At 47.1% G+C, this 17,941-nt stretch overlaps 3 protein-coding genes across 9 annotated transcripts in view; 2 read left to right on the top strand and 1 right to left on the bottom strand.

Moving 5' to 3' along the window:
- The first annotated feature begins 4,264 nt into the window (after positions 1 to 4,264).
- LOC103001170 (olfactory receptor 52W1) lies at positions 4,265 to 5,240 on the top strand. Its single transcript, XM_028164135.2, is given in 2 exon segments — positions 4,265 to 4,849; positions 4,851 to 5,240. Coding segments are annotated over 2 exon segments (963 nt in total). The 5' UTR covers positions 4,265 to 4,276.
- Positions 5,241 to 6,947: 1,707 nt separating this feature from the next.
- Positions 6,948 to 17,941, bottom strand: part of FHIP1B (FHF complex subunit HOOK interacting protein 1B) — a 29,844-nt gene continuing 18,850 nt past the window's right edge. For 6 of the 7 annotated variants that reach the window (XM_007172858.2, XM_057552796.1, XM_007172860.2 and 3 more), the window contains exon 12: positions 15,271 to 15,821. In XM_007172858.2, coding sequence (XP_007172920.2) covers positions 15,460 to 15,821 — 362 coding nt within the window. In that variant the 3' untranslated portion in view covers positions 15,271 to 15,459. Of the gene's footprint in view, positions 9,320 to 15,270; positions 15,822 to 17,941 lie in introns of those variants that run through there. The other variant, XM_007172862.2, reaches the window with a different exon arrangement.
- C9H11orf42 (chromosome 9 C11orf42 homolog) lies at positions 10,279 to 14,971 on the top strand. The gene is made up of 3 exons (XM_007172857.2): positions 10,279 to 10,350; positions 13,777 to 14,575; positions 14,841 to 14,971. The coding sequence occupies exons 1-3, from the start codon at positions 10,279 to 10,281 to the stop codon at positions 14,969 to 14,971; spliced, it is 1,002 nt and encodes a 333-aa protein (XP_007172919.2).

The raw sequence follows: 17,941 nt of genomic DNA, 5'->3' as shown, positions 1-17,941 counted from the left end.
CAAGCATTTCCAGTTTTCCCAGCCATGGGATGCCCACTGCATGCAAATGACATTCTCATGAAAAATAAATGCCTATAAGTGAAGTGATTAATAATTATAGGAGGGATACATATAGTATAATTTCTTAAATTAAGGATGAATCTGAGAAAAGTTTGGGAGAAGTTTAGACTTCAGACAAAGAATATGTTCAACAGAGAAATGATTTGAGATATGAATTTTTAGTCTGTAGCCTCCCACTGACTTTAGACAAATAATTTAATTAGGCAATAAGTAATTCATTTCCTTCTTGTCTCATCTGATGCACCTATAGACACAACTGCCTGGGAGGTACCTTGCATTAGAAAATGGACAGAAACTTATTCTGGTGCCCTTTATAAATTTGTCTGGGATTGGTGTAATTGTAGCAGTCTGCTGCTTGTGTGGCACTTCCTGATGGTTTATATTGCACCGGAGGACTGAGTTCATCGGTAATAGATAGAAATGAGGAGAACAAATAGATAACAACTCTGGGCAAGCAGGGCAGGAGCTGTTTCTGCTGGGAACTTAGCACAGCTCTATTGTCTTGTGCTGGGAGGTGTGTACCTGGAACACAATAGGGCTGTGCAGAGATAGCACCAGAACAGACTAATGGCCAAACTAAAATTTCAAAAGGGATGCTACAATCAAGCCCATAAAAAGTGAAACGGCTGCTTTGTAGTTCCCTCTCCTCCCATCCTTATTTTTACTGTTTCCCATGAGTTCCTAACTGATGACCTTTAAATGTGTCCCTCGGGGGGAGGGGGGTATCCGGGGGTGGGGGGAGGTGGTGGTGGGATGAATTGGGAGATTGGGATTGACATGTATACACTGATGTGTATAAAATGGATAACTAATAAGAACCTGCTGTATAAAAGATAAATAAATAAAATTTTAAAAAGAAAAAATATAAGGGAACAATTTTTTTAATTTTAAAAATAAACGTAGAACTGCAAACTAGCGTAAGTGCAATGAAGGAAAGAAATTCAGTCTTTACAGAATAAAGGTAGCTAACTTTGGAACTTATTTATCAGATACATTATCATTTAAAAAATGTGCATTTTTTTTAAAAAAATGAGGATTTTTGCACTTATGTTCATCAGGGATATTGACCTGTAATTTTTTTTTTTTAATATCTTTGTCTGGTTTTGATATCAGGGTGATGCTGGCTTCATAGAATGAGTTCAGAAGCATTCATTACCTTGCAATATTTTGGAATAGTTTGAGAATAGCTTGAATTTGATTTGCCGTATTTCATTGAGAATTTTTGCATCTATATTTATCAGGGATACTGGCCTGTAGTTTTCTTTTTTAGCAGTGTCCTTTTCTGGTTTTGTTATCAGGAGAATACTGGCCCTGTAAAATGAGTTTGGGAGTGTTCCCTCCTCTTCAATTTTTTTCAAAGAAACTCAAACTCTTTGAGTTTCAAAGAAACTCAAATTCAAGCTCTTTTTTCAAAGAGCTTGAGAAGGCTGGGGGTTAACTCTTTAAATGTTTGGTAAAATTTTACCAGTGAAGCCATCCGGTCCTGGACTTTTCTTCACTGGGAGAATTTGATTACTGATTCAATCTCCTTACTAGTCATTGGTCTATTCAGATTTTCTACTTTTTTCTGATTCAGTCTTGAACTGTAAATTGTATGTTTCTAAGAATTCTTCCATTTCTTCTAGGTTGTACAGTTAGTTGGTGTATAGTTATTCACAGTAGCACCTTATGATCCTTCGAATTTCTGTGATATCCATTCTAATGTCTCCTTTTTATTTATAATTTTGTTGATTTGGTCTCTTTCTCTTTTTTCCTTAGTTAGTCTAGCTAAGGATTTATTAATTTTGTTTATCTTTTTAAAGAATCAACTCTTAGTTTGGTTAATATTTTCTATCATTTTCCTGTTCTCTATTTCATTTATTTCTGCTCTAATCTTTATTATTTCCTTTCTTCTGTTAATTTTGAGCTCAGTTTCTTCTTCTTTTTCTACATTCCTTAAGGCGTAGAGTGAGGCTGTTTATTTGGGAATCTTTCTTGCTTCTTAATGTAGGCATTTATTGCTATAACATTCCCCCTTAGAACTGCTTTTACTCATCCCACAGGTTATATTCTAACCACTTAACATGTGTAAAATGGTACTACCATTTTTATTAGGTTCCCATCCTTTTTTAAATGTGTCACTGATGGGGCTTCCCTGGTGGCGCAGTGGTTGAGAATCTGCCTGCCAATGCAGGGGACACGGGTTCGAGCCCTGGTCTGGGAAGATCCCACATGCCGCAGAGCAACTGGGCCCGTGAGCCACAACTACTGAGCCTGCACGTCTGGAGCCTGTGCTCCACAACGAGAGAGGCCACGACAGTGAGAGGCCCGCGCACCGCGATGAAGAGTGGCCCCCGCTCGCCGCAACTAGAGAATGCCCTCGCACAGAAACGAAGACCCAACACACCCAAAAATCAATCAATCAATCAATAAATCTATAAAAAAAAATGTGTCACTGATGAAGTTGTTAATGTTGTGCCCCTACTCCCATTTTTCCCATAGGCCCTGTGGTTCCGTTATATTATCTTACATAGTGTGGTGATTTTTAGAATATGTCTCATTATAGCAGAAAGAATTTTACTCAGTGGACGTGTGGAAGATGGTGAATAACTCTTTTTCATTTCCATGGATACTGAAGGCTTCTGAAACTGTAGGAGCCCCTATTAGCAAATGCTGTTTGCGTGGCTATTTGGGCCAGCAATTTTGTCCCACAATTAAGAGCAATAAGTATTTATTTATAGACAACAAACTACCAGGCATTGTGATAAGCAGTGGTAATATTGAGGCTAATAAGCACTGCCTGTAACTCTTTCAGTCTAGTGGGGGAGAGAGACACAAGTAATTACAACAGAGGGGAACTGATGCTATTAAAGAATAAAGAAAGCAAGGTCTTCTCTCCAGACTTCAGGAAGTCAGCAAAGACCTCCCAGAGGAAGTGTTCCTCTAACCCAGATCTTTCCACTGCCAAAAGTCAGCCTCTTTCCTTGTTGCCCCCATCTCTGCCTCCTTACTCTACTTCCTGAGTTACCCAGGCTAGCAAAGGCAGAACAGGGAAGAGTTAATGTGGCCCAGGTGGGAGGGGTAAGGGTCCTGAGGGAAGTGGGTAGAAAGGGCCCCACAGGCATTGGTCAAGGTGAAGAGAAGCTGCAAACACACAGTGCTTAGGCTCTTTCCCCAGTCAAGTCTTCTGCTGGTGCTTTCTTCCTCCTTCATTTATCCATCCAACCTTTATTAAGTTTCTGCCATGGGCTAGATTCTGGGAGGAATCGGTTCTACTCATCTTGCCTCCTCCAATGCCAGAGATGCTTCTTCCTCTTCTGGCTGCTACTCTGGGTTGAGTGCCATTTCCTCCCCTTCTGTCACCTGTTCTGCCTCTGGCACCCCAGGAATGAAACTTGAGGGTAACCCCCTTCTAGTTCGTGAAGAAGGAAAGAAGACAGAGAAGTTCTTTTTTTTTTTGCTGTCATCTTTCTCCATTGCTTCCCAGGCCCAGCATCAATTCTCCAGCCCATGTTCAAGTTCACTACTTCAGCATCAAGTTAAGAATAAAATAAGCATCCCACACCCCAAAAACCCACCAGGTTTTCTCCTGTCACATCAGCCTTCACTCCAGGTCCCATCTGCCTCCTCCTCCTGTTTCTGCCTTTCTCTCTACTCTCCTTCTTTCTTCTTGTGGGGTTGGTGCCCAGAACGTTAAAGCTGGGCAACACTTAAGATCATTGTGCTCACTCCCACTGGAGAGCTGAGGAAGCTGAGGCCCAGGAGTTCTGCTTAAGGATACACAGTCAGCGACAAAACCAGCCTGAGGCCTGATCCCCACCCAGCACTGGCTTTCTCCCCATCTACAAGACTGAAATTGACTCTACTTGGACCCTTAGGAAGAAAAACATTCATCTCCGCTCCACGCTCAGCTGAGCTCCAAATGGAGGGCTCCAGCTATACTAGCCACTGCAGCAGTGACACCACTGTCACTACCACTGTCTCCCATTACTCCCCCTGCAATACTCATGGACTTTCAGGCACAAGGATTCTCCCATCCTAGCTAGGGTTGTGACCTGGATTATCCATCCAAAACCCCAATCAAAGGTTGTAACACTGCAATCCTCCCAGCCCTGCACCACTCCTACACATACCTGGATGGATCTGTCCCACTGCGACACCCTCCCAAACCTCTCCCTTTGTCCTTCCCCTATCAGGAGTGATGCCCCCATGAGCCCTAAAGCTTTGACCCCACCCGATGGCAGAAGCTCCACAGTCCAACTCCACCTTCTCACGCCCAACCTTCTTCATACTGACTGGCATTCCAGAGTTAGGGGTTGCCCAGGCCTGGCTGACACTGGTCTTTGGGCCCATGTATCTGCTTTCCCTTCTGGGCAACGGAGCACTGCTGGCAGTGGTGGAGATAGACTCCACACTGCACAAGCCCATGTTTCTGCTCCTGGCCACCCTGGCAGCCACAGACCTGGGTTTAGCCACATCTATTGCTCCAGGGCTGTTGGCTGTGCTGTGGCTTGGGCCCCAGCCTGTGCCATACGTTGCCTGCCTGGTCCAGATGTTCTTTGTTCATGCACTGATGGCCATGGAATCTGGTGGACTGTTGGCCATGGCCTGTGATCGTGCTGTGGCGGTAGGGCGTCCACTGCACTACCCCGTCCTAGTCACCAAAGCCCACGTGGGCTATGCAGCCCTGGCGCTGGCACTGAAAGCTGTGGCAGTTGTTGTGCCTTTCCCTCTGCTGGTTGCACGATTTGGGCACTTCCGAGCCAAGACCATAGACCACGCCTACTGTGCACACATGGCAGTGGTGGACACTGGTCGGGGGTAACACTCGGGCCAGCAACTCGTATGGGCTGGCGCTTTCATTGGCCGTGTCAGGTGTAGATATTCTAGGCATCACGGGCTCTTATGGGCTCATTGCCCACACTGTGCTGCAGCTGCCTACCCGGGAAGCCCGTGCCAAGGCCTCTGGTACATGGAGTTCCCACATCTGTGTCATTCTGGCCTTCCACGTGCCTGGTCTCTTCTCATACCTCATACGCCTCTTTGGTCGTCACACCATCCCAAAGCCCATGCACATCCTTCTTTCTAACAACTATTTGCTGCTACCATCTGCCCTCAACCCACTCATCTACGGGGCCCGCACCAAGCAGATCAGCGACCAGCTCCTAGAAACCTTCACATTCAGAAAAAGCCAGTTCTAATAGGCAGCGAAAACAACGGAGGCTGGGGGTGGAAGTGGGGGGACATTCAGAGGAGTCTGGGGTCTGGAGGTATGGATTATGTCATCTTTGTCCCATGGTCTGCCTATGACTGTGATAATCACTCAACAGATTACTTGCTGTGAAGGCTCTACTGTGTGTACCACTGGCATATGTAGATTGGCCTAGCCATGCATTCTGCTTGGGAGGAGGCAGGAGACAGGCTACCACATGTTACCATGCAGAGAAAAGAAGAAGAGGGACCAGGGAATTATCATGGGATCACAGTACACACGATTTAACTTAAAGAAGACTACCCTCCTCCTCCTCCGCCTACTCTGCCCCATCATTTTAACCTAAGTCTGCCCCTGTTCCCACACAAAAGCTCCTCTACAGATCCTGGACCCGGGAGCCTGGGAAGACTGACACTGCCTCTGGAGGCAAGTGCTTGGGTACCTGTCTGGGATCACAGCCCTCTATGCCTGGAGCCAGATGCTGTTTTCAGTCTGTCCTTAGGGAAGGAGCTAAACAGGCTTATTCCCCACCTTCTGAGAATCTGGATAATGTGCCCCGGAGTCCCAAATTTGTCTAAGACCCTGATCCTTAAGACATATTCAGTTCAGAGAATCTTCTTGGTCTCATGTGCAATCACTATTCCCCCTACCCTCACTGCGCTGCCGAAGTCTCGGGAGTTAATGGCTACAACGTCTCTCCCTGGGCCTGCAGCTTCAGGGGCCAGGGTTCCAACTGAAAGAAATTTTGATATCCCAGAAAATCGTTGTATTTAATATTTCACCTGTTTGCCTGAGGTCGAGTCATTATGGTCTCTTACCAGTCTGCCCTTTTGTGCATCCTGAGCCAGAATGTAGAATTCTCAAATAAAATCCTCATCAAATAGAACCCCCATTTGTTCTGGCCAACATCACGAGTAGCACACGATGCTGGTGCAATATGATGAAACAGGAATAGTTCACACTGCTGTGGCTTCCAGAGAACAGAGCTATTAAACAGGAAGTGTCGTGGTATTGCCCAACATGGCATTCACTTTCTGCTAAAAGACTCCACACTGCAAGGACATTGCACAAAACAATCTTTCATGCCAGCATAAAATCCAGAATGAGAATATTCTCAGACAAAAGGCAGGGCGCCACTGTTATGAGGTCAGAGAAAGCTATGGGCTGCACAGGCAGACCCAAGCTCTCTGGGAAAACGATCATAACCGTGGGTATTAGAGTTAGCCATTAAGACCTGAAGCCCAGTACAACCTGGACCACTCAGACAGCTGGACCAGCACCATGGGATATCACACAGGAGGGCTGCAGATCCGAAAAAGCAAGTGATGCCATCTCCAGAGCCACATGGGGTCTCACCAGGTCCTCATTAACAAGGAACTAAAGAGATAGCCCAGGAGCTCAGTGTGATTTTCAGAGGTGTTAATGCTGAAGCCAAGTGGATGAGGAGGAAATCTACAGTTCTCCTCAACCCAAGTGTGGGCTCAGTCATTCTCAAGGCTAATCTTTTTCATGAAGTTCTAAGTTAAAAAGCCCTCCAGGCAATGATTTTACAGATAATTGTGACAAAATTCTAATCCTAATGGGTCATGAGTCTTTAAGATGTACACATCCTTCTCTTAGTGATTCCTCCTCAATAAATCTATCCTGACAAAATAATTAGAGATGTGAACAAAGATGTATGCAGTAAGATATTTATTACAACATTATTATAAAGAAATATAAAGAAATGCGTGACAGTCATGTGTCACACATACACACACACACACCATTTTTTGTCTTTCACCCTGGTACGTGAAAAGGGAAATCATGTGCAGCTGATGTTCAAAAGCAGTGAGTTCTGTCTCCCTCCCACCACAGGAAGCCTCTCTGCTAAGGCACCTTCACTCCGTGGTTGTGCACAACTCCCAAGGCAGCTGAGTCCAAAGCAGTACATTGTTCACTGTTAAGCCAAAAGTCCACCCCCTCAGACATTTATATTTTGTTTTGGATTGAGATTGCATACATACCTAGCATGCGGTGTGTTTAGAAGGCTTTTCCGGCACTCTTACTCCTCTCAACAACCTGAGAACAATTATAAGCCCATAATCCCTTACCTATAATTACAAAATAAAACATCTCTGAAGAAACAATAGTTTTTTCATAACTTTGACCCCAAATCTGGCCTGACCCATCATGATCATATTTATACTATTTATCTCACTTAGTGTGAATATTCATACATTTAGCTACAGAAATATTGATGGGTTTGATGACAGGGCACTGCCCTCAATCTCACTGGGGTATTCCTTTATATATCATAAAGGCACAATATTCCCTTTCTAAAACCTGAAAAATTCTGAATTCCAAAACACATCCGTCCCAAAAGGTTTCAAATAAGCGACTAGGGACCTGTAGGATTATCCCTGTAGCCTGAGAGCAGTGAAGAGACTTGTTAGGGCTCTTGATCCCTCTGAGGTCTTTGCTATCCAAACTATTCTATACTGCCCTGGAGGCTCTTGCAGAGCGCGGCATGTTCTCTGGATAACAGCCCCTACCTGTTTGTTTCCCTCGTGCTCTCCACTCTGGTCACTCCTCAGGTATGCTGATTAAGCTGTGCCTTTTTTCCCAGGGAGACCCCAGAACGTGCTACCGTGGTGGCAAAACCCATGAACAGGATACGGCCCAAAGAGCCCGGGCCGTGGGCTCATCAGCTCCACCCAGAACTCAGCTCTCATGGGTTTTCCTTCACCAACTTTCAGTCTCAGACTCTGTGAGCTGAAAGGAAAGACAGACTTACTTAGAGTAGGGCAGGATGGAATTTAGGGAGCCTAGAGAATCATGGTACTCAGACCGCAAAAGACAGAAAACAGAGGTATGGGCTTCTGGTCGAGGAGTTCAACAGTACCCAATTTCCCCTCCGAGCTCCCTCTATGAACAAAAATCTGAAAGAGAGCCTCATCTGATTTCACCGACAGCTCACCATCCTTGCACCCCTACTGCAACCACCCCCTTCTCATTCTGGACCCCCTTCAGGATACAGATGTGCATCACTCTCTGCCTCTGTCTCTCAACAGCTCTCAACGTCTCCGTCCCTCTGCATCTGTCTCCTTGCACTGTTGGTCAGTTTTGCCCCACGTCTGTGTCTCTTGTCCTTGTCTCTGTCTACCTCACTCAGAATTCCTTTCTGAGGGAACAGAGGTGCCAGTTGTACTATACCAGGTGACCTCTCCTTGTCAACAATAATAAAAAATGTGCTAAAGGGGCAGTAGGAGGAAGAGACTTGGTTTCACGTAACAAGAAGCTTGGGGTTTCCGGTTTGGTCTATTGCGGCTCTCCTCTCATCCTGCCCGTTTCCTTGTCACCACATCGCACTGTACTTCCACCTGGCACACACCCCTCCCACCACACTCAGGCGAGCAGAAGGGACGTGTTGATCTTTCCCTTCACCAAAAGGAACTACTGGTTAATGGTTAAAGCTGGAATCAGGCAGACGCAGATTTGAATCCCAGATCCTCCATTAACTCACTGTATGCCTTGCACTAATTCATTTAACCTCTCTGAGCCTGTTAATTCACTTGTAAAATGGGGAAATGATAGTTCCTACTTCAAGACGTTACTAAAAGGATTAACTAAGATAATGCATTTCAAAGTGTTTGGAATAGCCCCTAACACATTCAATTTCAACAAATATTTGAATATTAATTCCTCTCCTGGAGCACAGGCCCATGCTCACTTGCCAAACCTTTGCTCAAAGACCTGATACCCACACTCTCAGCTCTCTAGGAAGACCGGCCCTCTCCTGGGGCCAGTCACCTCTCCTTTAAGAAACTCTTCTTGGTAACACTCTCTCCCACCACAGCAGGACCCTTCCCACTGCTCCATACTCGTGGCACCTCAGACAAGGGCCCACTTTGTGGGACGACTCTACATGCTGGGCAAGGATAGGGGAGAATGCTCCCCACACACAAGGAGTCTTCGTGGGCACACAGGAGTGGAGTGGGAAAGCAGCTACTAGAAGGACTCTCTAGAGTGGTTCTTCTCCAAGGAAAAACCACTCTTCTTCTCCAGCAAAACACCAGGTTGAGATCTCTGGATGGAGACACAAGTGAAAACCACACATAGATTAGGGCCATAAAGGAAGAGTACCCACTAGATACAAAGCAGCCTTGGAAAGGAAGGAGAGGATGAAGAAAAATTTCCTTAAATTTAGCTGGGTAATTTTGGCTTCCTGAAAGTTCTCTCCAGTTACTAAGGCAACGTTATCCCAATTCGATTCTTATCCTCCACATCGTCACCACTCAGCGTGGCACCCTCCCACACACACCTGGTTCTCATTGCGATTGTAACCCACTCATTAATAATGAGTTTCAACCTAGGCTGCACATGAGAATTGCCTGGGGAGCTTTTAGAAATCCTGATGCCCAGGCATACTCCAGACCAATTAAGCCAGAATTTCTGGGAGTAGGATCCAAGTACCAGTAATTTTTAAAGCTTCCAGGTAATTCCAAAGTATGGCCGAGGTTGAGCGCCACTGCTTTGTTCTCAGTTTAAGTCCTGATCTGTGCTTCTCCCATGTCCTTCAGGACCCCAATCCAACCTCACAAAGAAGTTATCTGCAACTGACAAGATAGCATAGCAAATTGCTTTAAGGAGGAAAGGCCTGATACTGTTTCCTTAAAGAACTCAGACCAAGAACTACACACACACACACACACACACACGCACACACACACACACACACACACACACGCACACACACACACACACACACACAGACATATACAAACACACCCTAATGGATACCTGCATCTACCTCCCCTAAAGCACGAGAATGAATAGGTGACTAAAGAGTATGGACTCAGGCTGTGGGTACAGTGAGGCTATGAAAGCGACTGCCCTCCCCCCACCCAAGGCCCCAACACCCGGCAGGACCTCTATGACCTCATGCTGTAGTAGGTCAGAGTCCAGGGCCTGGGGCCTCACCTCCATGGGCAGCTTGGGGTTTCTGCAGCAGCTACTGCCCTGCCTAACCCCTCCCACACCCCATCATGTTGGTTGGTACCCCTCACCTGCTGACACTGGATGAAGCTGATGCTACCTGGACCCTCATCAAAGATAAGGTAGGTAAAGAGGGCTAAAAAGGAAGTAACAAAGTGTGACCTAGATGGGTCTGAGCAGTTTATAAGTTGGAAGGAGTTGGAAGCCTAAAGACAATAATAACTAACATTTACTCAGTGCTGGCTTATATGTGAGGCACTGCACGAAGTTCTTTGCACAGAGTGTCCAATTTAATTGCAATTGCAAAAACAGTAAGAAAGGTTCCTTGAAAGACAATGGATAGGGAGCTATGAGAGCAGAAAAGAGAAGTGCTAAGTCAGGGGTAGACTTAGGAGGTCAGGAAGGCTTCCTGGAGTGAGTACATTCTAGCTTGGCATATAGGAGTTATTCACATGGAGGGAAGAGGAATACCTGGCATATAAAGGGTGCTTAATAAACACCTAATAAGCAAGGGGCAGGGGGGGGTGTGAGAGTGAACAGTGTACTAGTTAAAGGCAGAATATATGCAAAAGCCGAGAGAAAAAAAGAAAAATGTAAATTAGTGAACTACAAATAGTCCTCTAGAACAGGGTTCAAAGAATTGTGGTGAAAATGAGGAAGAAGAGGTATAGGGGCTGACGGTGAAAGGCCTTTTACGTTTTCTAAAGAACCTGAACTTTACCTTTGACCTCTTCACAGACACTCCCTCCAGCTTAACTTCCACAGAATGAGAAATTTGGGTTTTGAGCCAAATATACAGATTTCCAGGAGCAGGCAGATCTCAGCTCTCAGTTGCTGGTGTCCAGAAAATCCCACAAAATCTAGATGGCCACTAATTTTTGATATTAGAGAATTTAGGGATCAGGTTCTGGTCAGGCTATCTGAAGGAGAGTGAATTTAAAGCATTTGCAGAAAGCAGCCCACCAAGTTTAAAATAATCATCTTAAAGCAGTGCCTATACCAAACTCAAAGTAACCTTAATGGCACGTAGCTCCCATTTGCAATGGAGTAGCAGCTCGCCACAAAGGTCAGCTTCCCAAGGAAGCAGAAAGAGAAGAGCCAAGGTCCTCCCAAGAATGAGGGCAACTAGTTTCAGCAGCGTTAGAGGTTGGTCCTGGAGTAGCTCAATCAGAATTAGGGTGAAGTAAATGAGGTCTTTAACTATTAAAAAGCTACACCATCTCTGAGTATCAGAAAAAACTCCCTGTCCTATTTAAATGGAAAATTGCCAGGAAAAGTCAGGGTAGGGACATTCAGGATAAATCACTGGTAGTATGGGACAAGTTCAAGAAATAGGACACCTTTGAGTAACCTGGTTTCCTCCTCCAGAACTGCTGATTTACTGGGCACTTTGTAGAAAAACAGAATGTGGCTCAAGGGCTCCCTATTCAGAATTCAAACCAGCCAAGGTACCTCCAGGAAGATAATCTTCCACCATCACTTTCCTGGGCTGCCCCGGGGAGAGCTGAATTTGCAGGCCTCTAAGTCCTCAGAACTTCTACCCAGAAGTGCAGTGGAAGCAGGCAGTGGTCTCAAATGGCGACTGCCAAGAACAGGTTCACCCTAGCATAGAGTTGAGTGCTTTATTTTTCCTGCTTTAGGATAACCACTGGGGCCCTCAGGGTAAGAATAAGGGCCTAATAAACGTCCATGGCAAATTCATGTCTATATTCTGAAACAGAGTTTCCAGCTTAATCACCTTTTAGCAGAAATTTAGACCATAAGAAACATCACACTCCTGTTAGAGGGACCTCTCCTGGAGACACTCCAATTCGTCTCATTTGTACAGAATCCTAGGCACCAAAGGAGCAGCTAGGCTGGGATTCTGAGGTTGTATTTGATGATTATGCTTTCACTGTCATGAGGCAGAGCATTCCATACAAAAATGCTAACCCACCATTGCTCTGCTCTCACCCCTGGAAATCCAACTGTTCTTCTCAGGGTCCTGTTCTTCAGACCTATGCCCCCACCCAAAAGTTAAATGTCCCATATCTTAGTGAAACAAAGGAGAAGGAATGATAGGAAATTCTTCCATGCAGATCAACGAAGAGCACCAGTTATTTCCTTGGCTAGGTGACAAGACAGTAGTGACAAGCTATCTCAGCTTGTGTAAAGTCCAGACACAACTAGCTACGCCCCTCTTACGCTGGGGGGCAGCACTTCCACAACAGCTTTATGTAGCAAAAAACAGATCAACCTTAAGGGACCATCTACAAGAAAGCCAGTAAAGTGGGCAATGCCATCAGCAGGGGCACAGACATATGGGATTGGGGGTCTGGCGGAGGGAAGTGGAGCACACAGCATTTTAAGAATAGGACTCTAACATGAAAGGGGCCCAAAGAGGGAACTGTGTATGCTCCTTAGCAGAACACAGAGCCAGAAGTCTCAGCCAACAATATCTTGAATGAGTCAAGATCATACCTAAGTACAACTCCTAGAGAGGATCTTACAGGGCTTCCCAGTTGGTCATGAAATTAAATTTTCCAGAACTGGGTTACCAAGCACAAAAAGGCCAGAAGGACAAAACCAAGAGGAACTGTAATCTGTGAAAGCCTACTGGAACTAGCATTACAAAGATGAGGCCTCAAATCCCTAAAAGAACCATCCTCTGCAGCTCGGGCAGGTGTATACTAAGATGTTATAGACACAGTGTGGACTTCCAAACCTATTTCTGTGTAACCACTCTTGGTTAATGACATCACCCATCTAACCCTAATCCTTGAGGATGCCTTTTCCCACACCCCTTAAGTGACCAGGTTCTACTAATTCTATAACCTAAATACCTTCCCCCATTATTTTAGTTCAGGGCCTCACCATGTCTTGCCTGGAATTTTACAATACTCTTTAACTGACTTTCTATCCCTCTTTATTTTATGCCTTCCTATTCAAAATTAACTTTCTAAAATGCCTATCTGAATTGTGCCCCTCCTAACCAGAGCCCTTCGAGTGGCTTCCCACTGTCCTCAGGATAAAAGTCCCATCACTTAGCACACACACAAGGCCTTGAATAATCAAGCTCCTGTGTGCTTGTCCCTCTCCACACCCTACACTTAAGTAATATGAAATTATACTTTCCTGACTATGCCTCTCTTAGTTTGTAAGTTCAAGTTTTTTCACTGGCTGTTCCCTCTGCCTGGATTGACCATTCTCCTATCTGGCTAATTCCTTCAGAGTTAAAGCATTACCACCTAGAAAGTATCCTTGATCCTCTTCTATCAAAGACAAAGGCTGTTAAATCACATCTCATCTGCTCCACAGCTTGCTCTCTGAGCTATATCAGGACAAGAACAAAGTCTCATTTTTTAATGCATTCCCAGTATCTAGCAGAGTCTGGCACATAGTAGACATTCAGGTTTTGCTAGAGGGGAGAACTGGGAGACAAGCAGGAAGCACAACAGTTTGAGCACATTGTGGAGTGACAGTGGGAGGGTCAAGCTAGAGTAGGCTACCAGGTAACTCCTAACTCTGACCCTAACTCAGTCCCTGACCTATAAACTGGCCACCTGCAGGTTACAGAGGAGCGCTTTGGGCCCAATGTAGTGGCAGTACCTTTCCTGTCGGATGCAGCCTGCTTTGACCTACTGGGTGTGCTAGTGAAACAGTCCCGCCCAGCCCACACCCGCCTGGCTCTGCCAGGACGGCAGGGCCGGCGGGCACTACAACCAGTGGGGCCACTACCGAACCTCCTGGAGCAGGCAGGCTCTGAAGGTGCCTTTGCCCACTGCACTAGAGAATACTCACCAAATGGCCGGGCAGAGACAGCCTATGAAGAAATGCGACTGTTGGATGGGCAGCCCTGCCGGATCCGCTTACATATGGGTGGCCTGCGCAAGAAGGTGGCCTTCCTGCTGCTGCCACCAGGGCAGGTGAGCCTACAGCAGACTCTTCCCTGGCTCCGAAGCACCCACAGCATCTACGTCATCTACCAGGTCTTCTCCTGTTCCTGGCTACAGCTGGGGCTGCTGCCTACAGCCCGTGAGCCCCAACTGCTCTGGTTACAGCGGTCACTGCCTATTGCCTTCTCCTGCCTCAAGTTTTCACTGCAGCCCAAGGGAGTGCTGGGACCACAGAAGCCCCTGATCAAAGACCCACTGCCCCATGGGGCCAGTTGGGTCAGACCCGACCTCAGCATCATGCCACCTCCGGCCCCCCCGTCAGCCCCTGCTGATGTCCCCGAAGCTGCTGATGTGCCCTCACCTGGCCCAGCCCCACCTTCACCACCTCCGCAGGAAGTGCCAGAGGGCAGACCACCCAGATTCTCCTACAAGGGCCGAAACCCCTTCCGAAGGGGGCCCCAGATGCTGTCAGGTACTGCTAGGGGAAATGAAGATGAGAGGGATGGGATAAGGTGGAGGGAAAGGGCGTGGGGTGTAGAGCCCAGGAGTGTGTGGGGCACCCATAACTCCACACTGGAGCCTGGTGAGGGGGATGGAGTGAGGGAGCCAGGGGAGGGCGAGATGGAAGCGTGGTCCTGGTGAGGGGGTGGGTACAGCACAGAAGACCGGAGGGAGGGACCAGGGCGGCAGAAAGACGAGGGCATGAGTCAAGCTGTGGCTATCCCCAACCCTGGCAGAGAACTGGCTCTTCAGCCCCCGAAGCCCCGCACCAGGAGCCCAGGGTGGGGGACCCGGGGACCCCGAGCGGCACTCCATGTCCCTGCCCCTGCTGCAGGGTCTGTCCTCGGAGTTCGACAGCGACGAATAAAGCTGAGGCGAGAGATGCAGGGGGCCAGGCCCCCAAGACCTGACATAGGGACACTGGTCCCCATATAAAATAAACATCAGCTGCTGCTCCCCCACACCATCCTGGGCCCGTGGTGCTTCTTCCTGTAGGAGTCTGGAGGAGGAAAGTCCCAACCTTTTTCCCCAGGCTTCATGTCCCCTCACCCTCTAAAGGCATAAGAAGTACCTCGAAACCTTGGCATCGTGTCCTCACCAGAGAGAAAACACCCTGACCACTTCCCCATCCATGTACAACTTTCTTGGGGCCCCAGCCCTACAGAAAAAGGGTGGGAAAGAAGAATGAGCACAGAATAGAGATTTCCCTTTTATACATATTGCAACAAGTTCTCCAGAAAACATTCATTGGAAATAAATTAAAAAGTCCTCTTGCCACCGCCTCCAAACATAAAAAGGAGCCTACACCCTGGCCCCAGCAGGCCACTCAAGGCCCTGATTGTCCATGGAAGAAAGTTAAGGATTGAGGGGCCCGAAGCCTGAGATGGGAGGGCCAGATCCCTCCTCTGAAGTATCCAACAAGAAAGGCGAGGTGACAGCGTGGGCCTGGGAGATGGCAGCCAACTCCTTGAGAAACTCAGGGAAAATGACTGCACAGTAGACAGCATTCTTGACTCGCAGAGCCTCACCTTGGCGGTCAGGGGCCCCACCCCGAGGGGGTAGGACCGGCGTTGATGCCCCAGGGGAGCCCCCACCTAGGCCAAGTCCTGTGCCATCTCTCCCAGGCTGAAGAACCATCTGTGCTGCCTGCCGAGCCCTGGTTGGACTGTGTGCATGCCGCAGGAGCAACTCCCCCAAGGACGGCCTCCGGCTCTTCACTGGGAACAAACAGGAGTGTCGTGAAGCTGCTGGCGTCAGGCAAAGTCCCCTGGCCTGGGAGAGGAGACTCCCCTCCCCACGCACCCCCACTCCCCCAGGGGTACGGACCTCTCCACTAGAACTCTTAACACCAGAGTGCTGCCTGCCCAGCCTCCTTCCCTCTACCCAGCCTCCCCACCAGCCAACCATCACGCTCAGTCTTTAGGCAGTCAACCCTTCAGACACTTCGTTCCCAGACAAGACCCCTCCCTTCTCCAGGCCCCTTCACCGTGAGGGGTTCTCTTACTGCGTCTCCCTTTCCAATCACTCTTCTACCATCACCAAGCTCTTTCTCCTCAGTCTGTAACATGCCCTTATTCTTGCTGCCCAGCACCCTCCTGTACTAGAGTCGAACATTTCCTCCTTCCCCCTGCCTATCTATAACACGGCACCCACATCCCCTGCTCCTTCAATACCCACAGGTGCTATATATGCAATCAAAGTTCAGTGGCTTTATCAGATCTGTCACACACCACTGTCCCTCCAAGATCTGCTCTCCTGTGCCACCACTTGGCCTTCCACCAATCCCTCTCCTACATCCACCAAAGCCATCCTCCCACTGGTTGAGGCCAGACAACTTTATGTCAGCTTAGACGCAAATGAACCATTTAAAATACTGCCTTCTCTTCTCTCATTTCCTTCCTCCTAGATTGCTGGCTCTGGATCTGTTCTTGGCCCTGTCCAAGACCTAAGGCCTAGACTCTAGGGATCTAGTCTCTAGATCATGATACCATTCCCATTCTCGACCTCTAATAATGGCTACAGAGATATTCTAAACAGATATATTAGATTTGGCGTTCAGATCCCTTTGCAACCAGGTTCACACACTTCCTCCCACCTCTTCTAGAAACTCTCTACACGCTTCCTCACCTCTTCTAGAAACTCTCCCTGCTTTGGCATCCACACCTATGTGCTCCTCCTGGAACCCTCCAGGCTCCTTTCATGCCTCTGTAGCCCCTTCTGCCTTAATTTTGCTTTCCTCAATGTTTTCATCCTTAGCCTAATTTCCCCATGCCTACCTCTCCTCTAATTTGCCCTCCACTAACTTCCCATTTTACTGCCCTATCACACTGCATTTTAATAACTTGTTCTCATGTCTTCTACATAACATTAATCTGTGAGTTCAAGGGCTTGGACTCTGTCTTATTTACCTCTATATCCCCGGGCCCTCCACAGTGAACATAGTACCAGGACTGTGGAAGCAAGAAATAATTCCTGGTACTGGACCATGAGGAAATCATGCTAAGGAACTTCAGCTGGGCCTTCACAGCTATATAATAACCCTTCTGGTACCCTCTTCCCAACCTATACACTTTCCTCCTTAAGCCCCCATCTCACCTCTGCTCTCTTGCTCAGCATACTATTTTGCCTCCTACTTCAATTAGCAAATAAAGGATGACTTCAACTCCCTAAAATTTCCCTCCACACCTCAAAACTCCACTTGTACATAACACTTCCTCCTTTGATCTCTCCTCATTTGCCTCAAAGGGGGAAAAAGACTTTCCTGTGCTCTGGATCCCACTTACTTCCACACCTTTGGGACCTTGCTCCCTCAGTTATGACAATCCTCTAGTCACTATCTAGACTATCAGCTTTTTGAAAGCAAAGATCACATCTTGTACCTCCCTGAGTCCCCTGTATCAAAGACAACACCTAGCACATACGGCAAGCACTCAGATACTTGTTGATGAAAGATCTAAATTTAGAATATCATGGTCATATTTAACTCTTCCTTCTTCCTTATACCCCACAACCACTCACCAGACTCTATCAGTACTTCCTTCCCATTTCCACCTTTTCAAATTCTTCCTTTCTATTTCCACTATTCTAATTCAAGCCTCACAGGTCACATCTGCATTATGGCAGAAGCCTCCCAATTGCTCTTCTGACTTCATTTTCTCCGAGCTCCAGTGCAACTAGCACATGAACTAACACACTTATCTCTCCATTCCCAGATCTAAGAACCTCCAATGGTTTCTCACTGCCTAGAAGTTTACAACCTCTGCCTAGCCCAACCTCTACGCTGAGAACCTTCTGCTCTGACCAAATCTTTCCAACCTTACTACCAACTGTTCCACCA

The sequence above is a fragment of the Balaenoptera acutorostrata genome, chromosome 9 (genome assembly GCF_949987535.1).
Source record: "Balaenoptera acutorostrata chromosome 9, mBalAcu1.1, whole genome shotgun sequence".
Lineage (NCBI taxonomy): Eukaryota > Metazoa > Chordata > Mammalia > Artiodactyla > Balaenopteridae > Balaenoptera > Balaenoptera acutorostrata.
The sequence above is the reverse complement of the archived record's forward strand: the minus strand, read 5'-3'. Positions and strand labels throughout refer to the sequence as shown.

What these genes read in the sequence shown, in the direction of transcription:
- C9H11orf42 (XM_007172857.2), top strand. Translation starts at nt 10,279, where the DNA reads ATGTTGGTTGGTACCCCTCACCTGCTGACACTGGATGAAGCTGATGCT. An exon ending in GGACCCTCATCAAAGATAAG is followed by an intron (nt 10,351 to 13,776) that starts GTAGGTAAAGAG and finishes GGCCACCTGCAG; the next exon opens with GTTACAGAGGAGCGCTTTGG. An exon ending in GGGGCCCCAGATGCTGTCAG is followed by an intron (nt 14,576 to 14,840) that starts GTACTGCTAGGG and finishes CAACCCTGGCAG; the next exon opens with AGAACTGGCTCTTCAGCCCC.